We start from the raw sequence: 15,559 nt of genomic DNA on the forward strand, positions 1-15,559 counted from the left end.
TGTAACCGCCCTCCCCCCGATCGTCTTCTAGTTTTAACAACTATTTTTTGCGGTTTTTCGAGGTATAGAAGTTTTGGATTCTTGGGGGAAATATCTGATTTCATGTTGTTTTTTATTTGGTAATTGAAGTTCATTTTAACACATTTATGCACTGCTTAAAAATTTTAGAAGTTTCTTAACGTCTATTGACGTATGTTCTCGGCTACTTCCTGCAACAGTTACGCAGCATTTACAGCTTTTGCAACAGTTACGCGACAAGATTGCAACAGTTCCACAGCAGTTAGGAAAAATCAGAACATATGCAACAGTTACACAGCTTTCACGTCGCTGCGACTGATGGTTCCCTTGTTTTTGGGGCATGCACCAGTTGTGCAACAATCTCACAACAGTCGCGCAGCAACTGTATATTCGCTCCAATGCAAATTGGAGTTTGGCTGCATTTTTCCATTTTTTCCAATGATTATTTATTGTCTATTTGACAAGTTTTATCATTTTCCCGACTTATTTTTACTCTATTTTTTGAAAATATTATTTTTCAGAAGAAGAATGTCTCTGGATGGCAGAAACGATTCAGAGAGAGCAGCTGATCGACATAATTCGCCTATTCGATAAAAAACTTGGACTTTTGAAGCGTTTTCAGTAAGAGATGATATAAAAATGTGAGTTGTTTCCAACCGAATTTCATTGAAACATTCTTTTTCAGTTCTAGAGTCGATGAGCTTGGGGCACCGGACGTCTACAGATAGTAGGAACTTGGAAACTTCATCGACTGTCGGTCAACATGGAATTTCAATGACATTTCTAAGTTTTTGTTTTTGCTTTTATTTCTTTAAATTTTATATTCTTAAAATAAATATTAATTATTATTTCTGTTATTCTGTTCACAAATTAAATATACTGATTAGAAACGAGAAGTAATGAGCGCATGCAGCACGCCGGCAGCACTGATGCAACAACTGTGCAGCATTCATGCAACACTTGCGCGCCTCTGACGCAGCAGGAGTAAACTCTACGAATAACTGCTGCGTTAGTGCTGCACAACTGTAGCGGAAAGTAGCCGAGTTGGTTAACTGAAATTTTGTTGAGATGGGCGTTCCAGATAGCTTTAACTCATGTTAATCACAGTGCAAGATCCAAATCGGTTTAAACTATAATTTTGCAAATTTGTATCTAATTTGTGAAGCGGGCAGTCAATTTTGTGACAAAAATAGAATTTCATAAAACCTTATGGTCTCTTTAATTTTTTTCGGTAGCAAAAATTTTCTAAACGAACTTACTGTTCTTACAACTTTATAAATGTGTTCTGGTTTTGTATAACTTCAATGACTGTTAAAATGAAGGTGGCATTTGTGATGAATATTCAGTTCTCTTCGACAAAAAGTATTGAGCACAAATATATTTTCCAGCGTGTTGTTAAGTTTTTCCACGATAAATTTTTTCTTGGTTCCCCTAATCTTTTTCTAATTATTTGAGAGTATGAGTTTTAGTTAGTCGACTTTCGCCAGTATTTTTTCGTAACAGTTTCCAATGCCTGTCAACCAGTATTAGACAGAAACAATGCATATGAAAATGTTTTTGATTTTTGTGACTCCTGAAAATTTATTTGGTGTTTGTAGCCAATTATTTGATCCATAATAGCTTTGAACTGTAAAAATTCGCAAAAACAATTTAAGCATCTGTTTGAAGTGCGTATCGTGATTAACTGTTAAAATATTTCTTATGGACTGACTGAAACATTACCTCAATTTTCGACATTGTTTTCTAATTTTAGTACATAGCATTAATTGATTAGTCGGCATCAGGATTAATAATGAGTATCCAATCGTTCAAAACTGTTTAACTTGAATCAAATATTTTTTAGTTAAACACTTCCGAAGGAAAATTTTTCTGCTTCACCTATTTATAAAATATCTCGATTATTATCAGTAATGATTCTTTGGTCCCTTTTATGTCCAACCCTGATTATTTCAGCTTTCAAAATTTTGCCGTTTCTGATAATTCCAAAATCAGCAAATTGAATTTGGTTACAATTTTACTTTAATATGAGTAAAAATACCAAGTTTCCCAGAAAACTTTTTTCTGATCTTTTTGGACAGTTACGAAGGTCACTAATCAGATTACATCTCCTCTCAAATGGACTTTCTCTCTCTCTCTTTCCCCCAGCAAAAAAGTTCAATCCAATCTAAACTGGTCGTTTCTCTCTCTGGTCTTCTTCCAAGTGTTTCTATGTCTCATGTCTCTGAGATTTCTTCTTTTCCCTTCAGACCTGTGTTCCTTTTTTCTTAATAAGGCCCTTTAACCAACACATCAAATCGCTCGTTTCTCTCACTTTCTAGTCGTTTTCATCGATTCCGAAGAAGGAGGCTTTTCCCTTCTTCTCTCTTAGATTCCTTTTGTTTGGATTTTAGAGATTTAAATTTTCAGGTAGATGAAGCATTATTTTGTTGAAGTTTCAAATATATTTTTAATAGGTGAAACAGAAGCTTCTTATTTTCGAACGAAATCGTCATCATGAAATCTGAATTCTTGTTCCATGGTGATGAATTAAATATGTACACATTTTCAGTTTCTATCTATCTAAGGTTTCAATTTTTTCGAAATTACTGTGTCGATGACGTTCACAACATATTCTGATTATCTAGTTTTCCTGTATATTGAATATTTGCTTAATCTCGAAACTTCATTGCTTCAAAAAACTTAATTACTCGAAACAGTAGATTTCGGTTTCATAACGGCAGTTTCTGTTAAGTTTTAAAATTCAAGCAGTTATTCATAAAATTTTAATGGTACTTAATAAATAAATTTTTGCTAATGCCATCTGCCCAAGTTGACCAATTTGTGTGTATCACAAATAAGGGTTGCCTGAAGATAAGAACGATTAGGTTTTCAATTTTGAATTATGTCAAAGCTTAACGATCAGATATTATATCTCTTACGCGAAAATCCTCGAAGTTTCTGATTACAGAAATTTTCGCACAACCGTAATTACCGTAATTAACCCCCCCCCCCCCTGAAAAAGGAATTCTCGGTTTGAGTTTGATATCTCACTAGATCGGCAAGAAACATAATCAAGACAGCATTTTCATTGAATCTCATTTTAAGTACCTGAAACAGTAGCTGTGTTTTTTTAAAAATAATGTAGACTCACCGTCAGAGTAATTAGAAGTTTACCAGAATCGCCATCTTCTGTATACATGTACTTTCTTAAGCTTCTTCAAGTTTTCACTATCATCATCATCATCTTTTTTCTCTTTCCTCTCCGATCATCATTATAATTGAAAACCAACAATTTTCTATCTCCTCTCCCCCTCTTTCCTATCTTTTTTATCTAGATTTCCATTTCGATTCCAATTGTCGTATGCCAATTTGCAGTCAAGCTTGATTAGCATTCCAGTATATTCTGTTCGGATACTATGACTCCAATTTCTGGATTGAGAAAAATCCGAAATTGTTAATTTTTCAAAGTCAATAAAAACGGTAAAATTTGCTAGTTGAGGCGATTAATGATGGAAGCAGTGCGATTCAGAAAAAGTAGTGCGATTCAGAAAAAATGGTTTTTGAAACTGATTTATTTCATAGATGAGCAAAGTTGTTTTTCTATTTTGCCACTGTTTCAAAATCTTTATTTTTCTCTATCTGTACAGAATTTTGGTGCTTGCTTTGCCCTATATAATTGAGGCAAAACATTTCATACAACTGCGCTCTACCGTAACTGAGAAGAATTAGAAAATTGGAAAAAGAAAGTCTTTGTAAGTGAAGAAGTCAGTTTTAATACAAGATTAAACTGGAGATCGAATAATTTTTGAGACTGCAGTCATTGTGATCAGTATGAAACAGTGTTTTTAAATATGAGTATGCTTGAATAAGGAACGGAATTTTCTGTTCCATGAACTTGTGATTTTTCATCATTTTGAACAGTTATTGTTAGTATTAACATAAAACATACCAACTACAGACCATCCATGCCGTTTCACTCAAAGTTCCCCCTTTATCACAAAACAGATGTTTTCCAAAGCTCTGTCTTATGACGTGGGAGGAGCCCCGAGGAAAATGAGCGGTGCTTTTTTTGTTTGCTTACCGTTTCAGGGGTTTGTGCTCTGTCACTCCCAAGAAAAATGGTTCCTACTGTCGAAAAAATAAAGTTTCGACAAGGATTTTCAAAAAAAATTTCGCAGAAACGCGCGAGCGCATGAAGTTCTGGGCGGAGCTTAAACTGCAAGCTTAAATAAGCGGCGCGTTTCTTATTCCAGTTGTTTTTTCCAAATTAAGAACCGCGCCGCTTGCAGTTTAAACTCCGCCCAGAACTTTATGCGCTTGCGCGTTTCAGCGCGCGAAATTTTTTTTGAAAATCCTTGTCGAAACTTTATTTTTTCGACAGTACTAATCTGGTTTCAAGTTCATTCCATTATATACAGTAATTTGGCCATGTTTAATTCTTTAACATAAAACATACATACACCACCGTTTCAAAATTGTCAGATACCTAATGTTTTTTTTTTCGAAAATCTCGGTTCTCACCATGTTTCTGAGCATTTTCATTTCTCTCTTATCTCTCAAAATCTCTGTTACAGGCACCCCATAAATAATTTGAAAGACTCTCCTTCTAGTTGTTCCATTTCTAGGTGCATAATTATTACTATTAGTTCTTCTTCTCCTCCAATATCTCCCACCTCATTTTCACCTCCTTCCTGCCAACCATGTCCACCCTCCCCCCCCCCTCTCTTTTTTCTCCCCGAAAGACAGAGAGACCGACAGTCATTTTGCCGGTTAATCAGCTTGTCGTACTCTCATAGTTTCCCCCTTCATCTCGTTTCTCCCTTCTCTACGGATTCCCCACCTCTTGTAATACAACAAATAGACCTCCCCTCTCTCAGAAGATTTCCGGATTTTCCGTTGAGCAGACCCCCTCGTTTCTAAGCTATAGTTTGCACTATACCACCACCTGATGATGCGTCGAAGGGTTTTTTGCTTGTTCCGATTTACAAGAAAAAAGTGAACATCTGAGTTTTTGGGCTTTGGGAGGATTGAGGCTAGAGGTTGCTTTCTGAGGAAAAATCAACTTTATTCTGAGTTTTTATGGTTACAGCATTAGGTTATGATGCCCCACTCATAGTTTTGATGGATCAACTCATCTCAATTAACTTCTTGTTTTAAAATACGCTTTTCGGTTTTATCTATTTTATTTACTTAATTTTCATTTATTTCTCATTTCTGAGTGTACCACAGTTATTGTATCAGAAAATTCGTCCCGTGATTTCTATTGTAATAAATATCTGGAAATCCAGACAATTGGAAAATTTTTAGAAATTATAATCGAAAATCCGTGCAACAAAAAATGTGACCAGTTACAGAAATTTTGAAACACATTCTATTTTTCCTACTGTTACAATGGTACCTCAATTCAGTTGTTCTAAAGGTTTCATTCAATATGATTCCTACAGGTGACAAATACGGTTTCCCGAATTTCAATTTTCACATGAATTTGCCTTTGTTTCTAAAAGAATTTTTATTCATGTACTGTGCTTTAAAAAATTAAGGCAAGTATTCATTACTTTTCTGTTAATTCTGCGCGATTGAGAATTTTTACCAGCGATACAATATTTCAAATCAATATTCTTGAATAAACATTCAACAACTTTTTAAACGTTTTATAACCAGATTATGACGCAGAAAATTATTATTTTCAATGTTCCATGAGAAGCATATCACAAATCATCTCAAATTGTTTTTTGCTTTCTCTTTTTCATTAAGGTTTCAAATTCGAATCGTTTTCTGTTTCATAGTGGTGTTTTTGTTTCAGAATCTACTGTTTGATAGTTGGTAATTGCTTAATTTAATATTCTCCTGCTAGTTATAGTGTCATCAGTTATAAAACTTACTTTCAAAAGCAACAATTGCTTGCAAAACTGCTGTTTCTACAGTTTCAATAAATTATTAGAAAGGTTACCGAATATGTTATCATTCGATACTTATTCGGTAAGTAAATCTGGTCTCAAAATAGAAGTCTTCTGATTAGAAAACATATTTAAAAGTTGAGAAATCTATATGAGTTCAGTCCGTATTTATGTAAAAACTTTTCTAGTACACGTGTTTCAAACTGTTTCAATGACAACTTGATTCAATTATTCTGTAGATTTCATCAATTTTCCGGGTGAAAATGTTTTCAGAAAACATAGTATCTCGAATTTCTTCAACTTATGTACTTGTTTTTGATACTTCATGATCTCTAAACTTGTATTATTCTGCTAATTTTCAAGTCTCCTGCCTTTTAAGAATCATAATGAATTTTGTCTCGTTTTAAAATATTACTTTCCACTGTTTCAGTTAGTCTTCTAACTAAATCTCAATCAATAATTATATTTAGTGATGAATTATCTAGCTAACCTCCCTTGTCAATTAAGAAAGCATATCTTGTTTGTTCACTTTCTCATTGAAAAGTGTAATAATACGGCTTTCCCCTTTTTTTTCGACGTCAACACGAAAAAATATGTTTTTATCGATTTTTGACACTAATTTTGAATAAAAATATCTGTTTCGAAAACTTTGTATCTTGGTGAAAGTTTTTTTTTTTACATATTCATATTTTGTGGTCTCTACTAAAAATTAAAAAAATTACTTTCGTTAGTCTCTACTCGTAACGTTCTATATGTGTTGACATAAAATTAAAATGTTTGATTTTGCAGAACGGCCGTCCCTCCACAATCGACACACTTCTCAGAATGGCGCCGAGCGACGGCATGAGCTATGCCACTGCTCATCAGAAACGAGTCGAAGTCGTGTTTCAGACATTGGCCAAAGGATTCAGGTGAGGAATACTTGACGAACATTTACTGCTGTTTCAAAACGGAGTATTATTTTGGGTGGTTAGGAAAAAATTTTGATATGAAAATAAACCACATTAACATTTTATATTTCTGGTTTCCCACGCTCATAGGTTTGAATCTTATATGTATTTTAGGTCTAATCCAATATTTTGAATCGAAACATATACTGAAGATGTGCCTCATTCCTAGTTAAATGTTCTCTCTGAAGCAGTTTCAGAAATGTATTTTGTATTCATGCTGGGAGAGATATCACGTTAGAAGAATCCGGGACGTGCAAACTCACAATCAGCGATATGAAGTTGAAATGAGATTGAAATTATTTTCAACTCGGGTTTCGTTACTCAACTCAGACCGTAGTTGTTAGATACATTTTTTCCAAAAAAAAATCATACCGATTAGCCAAAGGTAATTCTTCATTGAACTGTAAAACCTATCCGAAACATGAAATTTATTTTGAAAATGTTCTGTTACAGCTTTATTTCTTTTTTTGAGAAAAAATATCACTAAATTGTTTCCATGTGATGAAAAATATTTCAATTCGTCTGTGTCTCTTGAATTGAACTGCTGCAAGAAAAATTTAGAGGTTTCGGTTTGCATTTGTTCATTTTCACGTGAAAATAAGTTATACTGATAGTGAGAAGCAGTTCAGGAAAAACCCAGGTTCTTAAAAGGGATAGTTCTGGAAAAAGAAAGTTCTGGAAAGATATACCACCCAAATAAGGTTTACGAGACAAAGATCCCATTTTTCGATGTTTTCACAAGAATAAGATTTTTAAACTTATGAGCAACTAGTTGTTCGATGACTTGGTTTCAACAACTCACTGAAACAGTAATGAAAAAAAATATATATTTGAAAGTGTAATTTCAGATCCTGCATCAACCACTACCAATCCGAAGCGACACGATTGAAGACTGAAATCGCCAATGCCAAGTTGAATGGAGACAGTCTGAGGGCTTATAATGATGTGAGTTCTTTTTTAGTGTTGATGAGGAATAGTGATAATATTGTGAATTCAAAACAAAAGTAACCAATGTGAAACTGAAATTTTGGCAAGATTTACCGGGAACTTATAACTGAAAGCTTCCAATTTAAAATGTATCCGAATAACTTGATAAAAGACTAGGACTGCTTATTCTAGTTCAGAAAGGAAAAATGTATGTGAAAAAAAACTGAAAATTGAGCAGAATAACTTTCGTTCGAAATGTACAAAAAGTTTAGCCAGTTTAGAAATTGAAAAATTGTTTCTAATGAACTATGTATAAGTTAGATATGTTCATAGACAATTGTTTTGTTGGCTCAAGGTAACCACTCTCATGTACGTATGTGATTAGTATTAAAAAAATGGTTTTCTAAAATTGGTAATGCCGGTGGTCTAGAATGTAGAAACCAAAGTTTTGTTTAAATTACGGAATAACATATCGAACAACATATCAAATCACAAATTACCAACGAGAAACGTTAATATTTTGAAGAACATGTTCTAGCTGACATTCCTATTAGAATTTATGGAATCTCAAGTTTATAAAGATAACTTCCGTTTCATTAAAATACTTTCAAATCTTGAGCATGTGATAATATTAGTATGTCATTCAGTACGTCTATCCGAATAGATCACCGTCCTCAAACTGTACGTAATCCAGATCAGACGATGGTAATAGGTGAAAATTACTGTTTTAAGAACACCGGTTATTTTTCAACCGTTCTCACATTTAGTTTTTAGCTTTTCGACGTTCTTTTGAGAAAAAAATCCACTCCAGTTCAAGATTTCCGACTTTCTCTCACTCCTTTTTCCATTCCAATCCATTTTTTTGAATTGCAAAATGGTTAGTTTGAATGGAAGAAGCCGAAACGAATTGCATTTTCTTTTTCCCCTTTTTCTACTTATAAGACATGTATCTTTTATGTATATTGCATACATATAGAGGCGTTTAAACGAATGCAAACAAGAGAAATGAACGGGAGAGGGAGGAGGGAAAATGAATGTTTTATATAAATAGTAGACGGTGATTGGCTTCCACTTTTTAGTAGTTGGTGACCTTCTCATTTTCCACGTGGATTGGTTTTGGGCTCTTTTTTAAATACGGTTTCAAAACGTTTACATATGTGGTGACTCGAGAAGTATCTAGTAATTACAAATCCATTGTTTTTCTCGAAATCGGAATTTTTCTCGACCTGGCCCGTTGTTGGAAATTCAAAAAAATTTTTTAACTTCTATTTTTTTGAATTTTTTTTCGAAAATATCGAATTTTTGACTAAACTTCAGAAAACAATCAAAATCTAGTTATGTAATAAGAAGATTTTTTGATGTAAAATTTTAGAGAAATTCAAATAATTTGGAAAAATAGGTAACTTTATTTAAAGCCGGACCGAGTAATAATTTAGCCCGACCATGTTTGACAAGTTTGATTGAAACATGAATGTTACCGTGGCATTTTTGAAACTAGCAAGTATGTCGTTTGAAACATTTTTTCCAAATTATCATAGTTTTTTCAAAATGTCGATATTTCAAACTTTATTCTAGACACAGAACGGAATTGTTTCAATTTTCAAGTCTTAGGCGTGTTCTTAATTCTCGTTTCCTTCTGTCGGTGTTCGTTAGTTTTTACTTTCACATTTAAGTAACATACCACGTACGGGATTGTCATTGTCCACCATAAATTTAGTCAGAAAACAATGTATTATTGAAACAGAATCGTTTCACAATTTTAATCGGAAAATCACCAAAATCGCAAAAAACTGAATTGAATGGTCATTGAGTCGCATCCAATTCGAGACCATTCCTTGTTTGTTCATGCACTTGTAAAGAAAGCGGGCGATGAGTCTAAATGATCAGAAATGGCAAGAAATGTACCGTTGCACTTCTACTTCTTCGGAGTCTATGTTTTTTTTCTAATATGGAAACACTATAATAGGTAGAAAAGATGATTACTGTTTCAGTATCATTATTTTTTATTTGCAGTACTAAACTATTTCGACTTTTTCGAAGAAATGGTTAACGACTGATTTCTGTACGGTTCAAAGTTTTTTGAAAAATATGCTTGAAGAAAAATATGAAATGCTTTCAAAAAAAAATTTTGCAAAAGAATTAGTGAAAAAAGTTTAAAATTTTAAATTCGAGCCGTACCGCAACTTTTTCGAGCAGAGCCGGGCCACAACCGGGCCAGCTAGAAATTTTTGCAATTGCTCAACTAGTCCATTTGAAAAAATTTTACTGTTTCGCTGTCAAGACTTTAGTGGAGCGTGTTAGCACTTTCTGTTTTGTGTGTTTAATCTCTTGTATTATTATTTGTATCTGCTTGAGATATTCACTTTCTATTAATGATTAGCCTAGTATAATCCGCTGGAGCTCACTTTTTCACTACATACAAATTGTACATGGAGAATCGTGTTATTCTGAGACTTACGGTTGCACAAAGTTGATAAATCAGGTTATTATAGATTTTTATATTGATTTCCGTTTGTTGTACATATTTTCTAACCTTTCTTTGAACATTTGAGTCATCTTCCAAAAAATTTTTTCACGGTTTCCTATCACGAGCTATTAAACAAACTTTTCTGTTACAAGCTCAACGTAATTTTATCATCATTTATTGAAGAACTACTACACTGGTCCTCTAAGAAATCCCTATTCCTCCACAATAACTTCACCTAATGTGCATTTTTTCCCACTTTTCCTCAACCCGCAAATGTGAGAATCATTCCTTCCGAATTTACATGACGGTCAAGTTTGCCTGTCCCACTCTCTCTCTCTCCCCTCTTTTTATACTATTCTCTTTCCGTCTCTCTCTCAGGTTTTCCGAATTGTTTGGCTTTGTTAAGTTCGTTAATTCATTTTCTCTCCCACTCTTCCTGTGAGCGTGCGCGCGCGGGCGCCTTGGGATGGACACCTCGGAAGAGAGGAGCTCCCGTTTCTTTCTAATTCTCTGACGGTCTCTTAGTATACAGTATAGTCTCTCTCTCTACCGGATGATGATGAACGGGAAAAAAGAAAGAGGGTGAAGAAAATGAATAGTCAGAGGAATAGTCAACCGTTCGTTTTTTTTTCATTTCGTTGCGGTTTCATCTTGTACTTTTTACGCAGGGAGTTTGGTGGTATGACAGTATAGTTCCGAATGATAACAGTCTTTGGAAACTTTGCTTTTTGCTTAAGTGTCTTAAAACGTTTGAGGGTTTTCTCATTTTTGTTTAAAAATCAATGTTTCCAAAATGAGATATAATGAAAGACGTTTAGTAAAAATTTATTAAAGTCTAACTTTTTCACACAAAAAATTTGAATGGGATTGACCCACTTCCAGGAGTGATTTGTTTTAGAAATTAGAAACTGGTTCAAAACATTCAAAATATTTTCACTCTATTTTCTGAACATTGTGAAACATAAATTTGTATCAGGTGTTGATGGTGGGTGTACAAATCTTATTTACAAGAACACTTTCGCTAATTTTTGTCAAATGTGGCTACTTCTATAATTATCTCAACGATTTCATCCTAGTGGAGTGCACGAAAAGCCAAAAAACTTGCAAAATTTTCTGAAAGTTTCTTTGAGACTCATATTACCGCTTATTTTGAAAAATAGTAGTGTTCGGAGTAAAATATTGTTAGTGTAATCAAAGGTCAGAAGATTTTCCCCGTTTCTGAACATTGTCAAATACTACTATTTTATGAGAAATCACTGTTGTGTCCTCATAGAATTACCGTGAAAACTGTATTATAATATAAGCACGCTCTTATATTTTTCAAACCCTTTTCAAAAGTGCGCCTCTATTTTTCAACCTGCCCGTTCAGCTGTAACGGTTCACACAAATTTTTGCTATTTTTAATTTATTTTGTGAAATGGGTCAGCCATTTGAATTATCTCCAGGATATCATCAGTCCTTCATCAATAGGTAAATCAATACTCTTGACAAAAAAGGTGCAAGAAACTCTTTTGATTTGGTCCCATCTCCACTCTCAACTTTTAAAAAGTTTCCTACTTTTCACACGAAAAACAACTGTTTCTACTCTTCCATAAATAGAAAAGCCTAAATGAGGATAATCATTTTGAGCCCCACTTTCATTCTCTCCACTAACCATCAATATGTTTCAGGAGCTGCTACTCTGTGAAGAGACCCTCATCATCTACAACGCCCGTCTACACCGACTCAACAAGTTATATGAGAGCTACAAGTCTGGACAGTACACACAGATGAAAGGTAAGATTTTTAATTTGAAAAAAGTGTTTCATGTAACTGACTAATTGTAAGGATTTGAAATCATCTAGTTCTTGCTCTCGTAAATTTTTGTAGAGGGATGTTCGGTTTCTTGTAAGACAATTCGCCTGAATTTTCAGCAAAATCCTCGAGTCTCAGCGAGCTGCGTGCCGCGTTTATCGGCTCCAAACCAGATGCATCGCAGAAACCAATCGACGCTGAGCTAGCGAATCTGATGGGACGAGTCGTAGTTGATATCAAAGCGATTGTTGGATTTGCTAGAATTTCTCCAGGAGATGTATTCGAAGTTCTAATCAGACATGGATCTCAGAAATGGAAGACACGTGGAAAGACACTGCCGGATAGGACTCAGAAATGGGAGAAAGAGCAAGTGGTGCTGACGTGTGTCCCTGATCAATCGATAGATGTGAAAGTATCGGAATGTAGACTGTTCAAGTCGAAATCATTGAATGATCGATCATTCGATCCGTGTCAATTGTTCTCCTCTCAACCACAATTGGTCACGATGAACTTGAATTCAATGGGAACGATTAAGCTGCAATTGGTCGTTACTTGGTTGTGAGTTTTTCCAAAATATTGTGTTTTCTTCGAATGAACTGATGAGAAGCGATTCATAAAATTGTTCTTGTTTTTTGATTAGTTATTGAAACAGTGACTTGATAATTTTAAAAGTCAGTCGGCTCTTCAAAATAATCATACTTGTCAATTGAGGGGCCGGCCCCTCAGGCCCCTCTTCTCATGGATATGGGATTTTTTGAAAAAAAAACATTTTTTTCGGTTAGTATTGAACAGTCTTAGATATAAATTTTCTGGGAGTGAAGTGTAATAGATATTTCCATTATTTTTAAACCATCCGTTTTGCATTTATGAAAATTTCGTAACAGTTTCGATGGAAGCAGAATTTTTTTAAAATCAAAAACCAATTAATTTTCGATTGAACGATTGAAAAAGGCAAATATGGAATACATGTTGTAAAGTTTTAGACGTTACTATTGTCATAATCATAAACAATATTTCCAAACCATTTTGTTTCTACTTACTAGGGAAGGCCTCCAGGTAACCGTGGAGTTACGGGACGTGACCTATATCGTTGGAAAGCTGAGAAAACGCTGATTCCAAATATATATTCAGTTTTTGCCCTCGAGGCCTGGTATTCGAGAAAAACGAGGTCAAAGTTTGGACCCCTGACAAGTCATTACCTTACCGACGTGTTAAAAATATCGGCACCGTGGCGCAGGTGGTTGTGAGGCGGTGTGGCATGAGGAAGGGTGTGGGTTCGGTTCCGGCCACGCGATTTTTTTTTGCATTTTTGTAATGAACTTTTAAGATTCTATAGCCAGGTCTGTCTCACTTTTTCAAGATTTAGATAATGTTTTATTGATTCCTATGTGAATATAAGCCATTTGAAACAAAAAAGACGAGAAAAATTTTCCGAGTACTTCATCACTTTTCGACCATCAAATGATGGACACATTTTTGAAAATTTTTGAAAAATAAATTGTTTATTATAAATTCACAACACTGCGCCGCATGGCTTTAAAGGCGCATCCCATTTATTAGAAATTTCGCGGAATGGTCTCGTAGTTGAAAAAGATCAAATACCCTATTTTCGAGCTTTGCAGGTCTAAAAATAAATGCAAATAATGTTTTTCGCTTCGAGACCATTTTGAACAAATTAGAGGCGCCAAAAGCCATGCGGCGCAGTGTCGTGAATTTATAATAAAAATTTTGTTATTTTTACATGAAAATCAATAAAACATTATTCAAATCTTGAAAAAGTGAGTCAGACCTAGCTATAGAATCTTAAAAGTTCATTACAAAAATGCAAAAAAAAATCGCGTGGCCGGAACCGAACCCACACCCTTCCTCATGCCACACGGCCTCACTACCACCTGCGCCACGCTGCCGATATTTTTAACACGTCGGTAAGGTAATGACTTGTCAGGGGTCCAAACTTTGACCTCGTTTTTCTCGAATACCAGGCCTCGAGGGCAAAAACTGAATATATATTTGGAATCAGCGTTTTCTCAGCTTTCCAACGATATAGGTCACGTCCCGTAACTCCACGGTCACCTGGAGGCCTTCCCTAGTTATGGATTTTTTGAAACCGGTTACTGGTCAAATAACACCAAAACATGTCTAGTTGAAATAGGGGAGAGCGTTAAAAAGAAGGAAACATAATTTTCTTTATTAAACTCTGTTTCATAAAGTTTGTAGATTAAGATTAACATTTTATTTTTGTTCCACTTGTAGGTTCACCTGTGTACATTGCCGCTCAAAAAGTTGGAAATTTGATGTTTACAGTGGAAAATCATGAAATTTTCTAAAAGTTATAGATTAAACCTAATTTTTTTTTATAATTTACATTTTTTGCATAGACATTAACAACATCCTCGCTTACAGACCCCTCCTCGCCTCGAAGTCCTCCACCAAACCAACCATCGTCCAGAATCCTCAAATCCCAATGGACGGAGAAGCAACCATCGATCGAAAGCCCCGAATTGTACTCCGCGAGAAAAAACGTGGATCCGCGGCACGAGTTGCAATGAAAGAGCAATGGAGGAACTCAACGAATATGTTGGACTCAATCTATCTGGATGTTGCCAAAACGATTCCATCAGTCGATGCAATGTCGACATTAGATCTGAGGAAAGTGCCGAAAGAATTGAATACTGGAACACTTCCAGCACCTTCGAGTAAACGAGAATTCAAGAATTTCACGAGTTATTCTCCAATGTCATCGTCAACTCTAATGGGAAAACGAAGTCAAAGTCTGGCTCAATTGGGAGCCACTACGAATAGTCCGGACGCCACGAGAGAATTCAATCGAAAATTCAAGAACTCATCGGAGACCGACACGAATAGTACGGTAGCGTCGGAAGTATTCGGTCTGTTGGAAATGATTGAGGAGATTCAACCGAAAGCGAATCGAATGTATCGGGAATACGATGAATTGAGTAGTTTGGTGAATCTGTTGGCGCAGTGGCATACGTTGATCAAAATGAATAAGGTGAGTGGAACGGCTTAGAACCTGAATGAATCATCTTTCTGAAACTGAGTGGATGCGTTACTTTTGTAAAATGTTAATACTGAAACGGTAGCTATTTTTGTTTCAACTAAACCCAATGATCCCCGGTGAAAAGATGTCAGAATCTCAAACCAGATTCAGCATGCCCGACTACACCACCTATTTTGTTTTTTGAAAATCCCACTAGTTTGTAATAATTGCCGTTGTGAGTAAACAAACGTTAAAAAAGGCGGCAATAAAATTAGTAAAACCAAGCCCTTATCTCCGATTCTCCAAACGGTGAAAATTGTGCGAGACGGCTGATTTTTACTAACAATCAGATGAAAAACGTGTCTTTAAAAAAAAAATTTTTTGGTTGATTTTGAATTTTATCGGTTTCAAAGCGTCCCAGTTCTCTAAGAATTGATCTGCATAACTGCAGTTCACTTTTTTGAGCTGGTTCTAATTTGATACGGATCCAGTTCGTTCAGTTCTCTGGTCTCTGACGTGGCGATGACCT

The 15,559-nt window shown here is 35.0% G+C and overlaps 2 protein-coding genes across 2 annotated transcripts; both read left to right on the plus strand.

Annotated features, from left to right (window-relative positions):
* Positions 1–5,952: 5,952 nt before the first annotated feature.
* Positions 5,953–7,852, plus strand: GCK72_013096 (uncharacterized protein; the record flags this gene model as incomplete). The annotated part of the gene is made up of 3 exons (XM_053729639.1): positions 5,953–5,976; positions 6,684–6,805; positions 7,693–7,852. 3 exons carry the CDS (start codon positions 5,953–5,955, stop codon positions 7,850–7,852), a joined length of 306 nt encoding a protein of 101 aa, XP_053584411.1.
* A 4,047-nt stretch (positions 7,853–11,899) lies between these two features.
* GCK72_013097 (uncharacterized protein) lies at positions 11,900–15,060 on the plus strand (the record flags this gene model as incomplete). The annotated part of the gene is made up of 3 exons (XM_053729640.1): positions 11,900–12,014; positions 12,152–12,590; positions 14,436–15,060. The coding sequence occupies 3 exons, from the start codon at positions 11,900–11,902 to the stop codon at positions 15,058–15,060; spliced, it is 1,179 nt and encodes a 392-aa protein (XP_053584412.1).
* Positions 15,061–15,559: the final 499 nt, after the last annotated feature.

This window comes from Caenorhabditis remanei, chromosome IV, assembly GCF_010183535.1.
Source record: "Caenorhabditis remanei strain PX506 chromosome IV, whole genome shotgun sequence".
Taxonomy (NCBI): domain Eukaryota; kingdom Metazoa; phylum Nematoda; class Chromadorea; order Rhabditida; family Rhabditidae; genus Caenorhabditis; species Caenorhabditis remanei.